This window comes from Oryzias melastigma, linkage group LG22, assembly GCF_002922805.2.
Source record: "Oryzias melastigma strain HK-1 linkage group LG22, ASM292280v2, whole genome shotgun sequence".
NCBI lineage: Eukaryota > Metazoa > Chordata > Actinopteri > Beloniformes > Adrianichthyidae > Oryzias > Oryzias melastigma.
The window spans coordinates 12,335,146-12,338,387 of NC_050533.1; the positions used below are offsets into that span (position 1 = coordinate 12,335,146).

The window sequence follows — 3,242 nt, forward strand, 5'->3', positions numbered from 1 at the left end:
GAAATTAAGTTAGTTTAATTGAGAATCAAAGGTCAGGGTTTTAAACTGGTTTTTAAAATATTTCTAATAAAGTTACACATTTTCTAGAACTCTTCTTCAAGTCCCACTTACATCTCCAAAAAAATCTCATCAGCTGACCTGAACAAGTCTTGAGATAATTGAAATCTTAAAGTTTTAAAATGAGCGTTATTAGGTATCAGAACTTTACAAACACTAAAATAAGCTCAAGATCAAGTGAGCTACCTTAAAAATTCATTTACATTATCGAGCCACTTCTGCTTTGGTTTGGTTTCATATGAACCAGAAAAGTTTTGAGTGAAAATTTAGCATAACAGTAAAAAGAAAAAATAAATAAATAATAAAATAAATAAATAAAGATTTAAATGATTAAAAAATATGATTTGTCTTACAATTAAATTTTAAATTCAATTGTAATTTTAAATTTTCACTAAGGACAAAAAAAATGAAATTGTAAATAAAACAAATTGTAATAAAAAAAGTTAAAAAAAAGGAAAGTGGTCCCAGAGTTAAGCCCTGTAGAACCCCCATGAAACAGAGGGTCTGTGACTGATTTATTTGAACAAATCAAATGCGTGCCCATTTGGCATAACAGTAAAAATAAATAAATAAAAATGTAACTTATTACAAATATATTTAGCCTTACATTGAAATAAAAAAATTGTAATGTTTAATTTTTTACAGAAAAAAATGTCAGGAAGTACAAAAAGAAGGGTCCCAAAATTGAGCCCTGTGGAATTCTTTTTAAACATAGGATCTGTGACAGATTTTCTTGAAAAAAAAAAAACAGATTTTATATAACAGCAAAAAATAATAATACATTCAAAATTTAATAAAAAAATATATTCAGTTTTACATTGAAATTTTAAATTAAGTTGTAATTTTTACTTTTACTTAAAAAAAATTTGAAAGAAATTACGAAAAAAGAAAGCAGTGCCAAACTTGAGCCCTGTGGAACCCCCATGAGACAGAGAATCTTTGAACAAATCAAATGCAGTACCAGAAATAACCACCAGGTTCTAAAACCAATGCAGTAAGAGTCTCATAAGATTTCACTGGATCAGCAGTCATACCTGTAGAATTTCAGTGATGACCCCACAGCGAGGAGGACAAACGGGACCACCGTGTAACTAATGGCGACCTGCGTGCACGCCCACGTGATGACATCATAGACTAACTTGTGTGAATCAGAGACCAGGAAGTACGGTCTGATGTTGTGTCTCACCTGGAAAAGAACAAAATGTTTCAGAACTTTTCATGGCCTTCATTCTTAACTTCAGTAAAAAAAATGCAGATCTCGTTTTGCAAATATGTGCCCGACAAACTTCTCTAGCTCGTTATCTATGTTTCTCGTTTTTTTTCTCTGTGATTTTAAAAAGAGAAATCTTCCCTTTCTGTTAGGCTGCAGCCATTAGTCTGACGGTAGAAGTGGGTCAGTGTCCTATCCGTCCTCTCCCAGTTTAAGGAAAAATAAAGTGCCTGTACGGCGTAACCTGGATGGAAAATTTACTGCTTTGGCATTTCACCTAAATACTCCTTCAATAGTACATATTTTACACTGAGCTATATCAAGTATTTATGGGTATCAGTGTCTAAGCTGCTATAAAAAAAAACGTCCAGAGTGCCATCAGTTTGGAGAATAAAAGAAGAATGATGATAAGAGAGACAAAGTGGCCGTTCAGAAGGAAGCCATGAGCAGAATTTAAAAGATGTCTGTTATTGTGAGACACAGCGCAATGACCTGAAGCATTATAGATTGGATTCAGGTAAGAAAATAAGGCGACCCTTTATTTGGATGGTACATTTTGTAGTCTGATGCAACATAAAGTTCTTTACAACAAGGAAAAAGCTTTACATTAATGATGAAATGGGTTTGAACAATGTTTAAACAAATTGGAGAACAGTGTAGACAGTGAGGAATATAAAACAGGGACACCATAAATTTATAGTCAGACCGCTTACTATTTCTAACCTAGTAGTAGCATAACCTGTATAGCTACGTTCACACCGGGCAAGTGACGTGCAATCAAAAGCGTGCATTTTTGAATGCGTGTTTAGCCCGGTGTGTTCACACTGGACAAGCGTCTTCTTTTTCTTTTTCTACTGTTTACTAGCATGTCTGCTACCCACAGCTGGGAGAGGCTTGGTGCCAAATGTCAAAAGCAGTGCAAATCTCACAAATCCAGGTTTTATCTTTCACATCTCTGTTGTGACATAGGATAGGTTTATAATTCCGGCTGAGCATTAACTGTATTAAATTTTCCTCAACGCTAAGTTTTCATACAGTTGGTACTTCAGTGAAATAAAGGGCATGTCATCCATACATCATTACCAAATCAGAGTTCCTGATTGGTCAATTGGTTCAACCTGGTTTAACTTTCAATCAATGTTCAAAGACATTTTGCATGCAGAACCCTAAAACGGTTGTAGAAACGTTGCGTAGCTACACACAAAGGCGAGATTTTTGAATACAGAAGTCCAAAATGCAAATATATGTATGTTTACATAGAGTTTTCACTGGAAGTGGTCGCTTGAACGCACTCTGTCAAGGGTGGTGTGAACGTAGCTTCTTTTACAGTCAGTGTAAAGAGTAGTGAGGTGGGTCATGATAAAACTAGTATTATGGACAAGTTTTAACAGTCTTTTTCTCAAACGCCTTTAGTTCTTGCTTTGATTTTTACACGAAAACTTAGGCCTGAGTCAAAAGGTCTGGGACACAAAGACTTGTGCAGAGAAAACTTGAACAAGTTAAAATAGTCCTAGATTCTCCAAACTGAGAGAACTTTGATTTAAAAAGGATTTAAAAGACAGAAACTCCTCAAAAAAAACTTCATGGATCTTCACTTTGAAATGTGGATAAATATGCTTTATTGAGATTGTTAGAGAATAGTAGAAATGAACTAATTTAAATTAAGATTTAAATTGAGATTTTCTTTATTTTCTACTAAATGATTTGTGTTAGTCATTTTCATTTCTATGTTGTAAATCTATGCAGGTTTTAGACAATTCCACTGAAACATATGCTGAATTTTTAAAATAGCTACTGAGACACCTATTATGGGTGCTGTATAGACAGAAAAATTATGCTTACTGCACGAGCAGCCATGGTCATGCCAATGCCAGTGACAAAAGTCATGTAGTAACCCGGGTAGACCCCGTGCCACATGGCTGACAGGAGGAAGGTGGCGGCTGTGGGGTTGACCGGACAGCGCTCATAGCAAACT

General features: G+C 34.8%; 1 protein-coding gene across 1 annotated transcript in view; it reads right to left on the reverse strand.

Annotated features, from left to right (window-relative positions):
* mboat2a (membrane bound O-acyltransferase domain containing 2a) overlaps positions 1 to 3,242 on the reverse strand; it is a 50,738-nt gene that overhangs the window by 3,168 nt on the left and 44,328 nt on the right. Inside the window, exons 11-12 of the mRNA XM_024272551.2 lie at positions 3,110 to 3,242; positions 1,092 to 1,243 (exon numbers count right to left, since the gene is read on the reverse strand). Of these exons, the coding sequence (XP_024128319.1) occupies positions 1,092 to 1,243; positions 3,110 to 3,242 (285 nt within the window). The remainder of the gene's footprint in view (positions 1 to 1,091; positions 1,244 to 3,109) is intronic.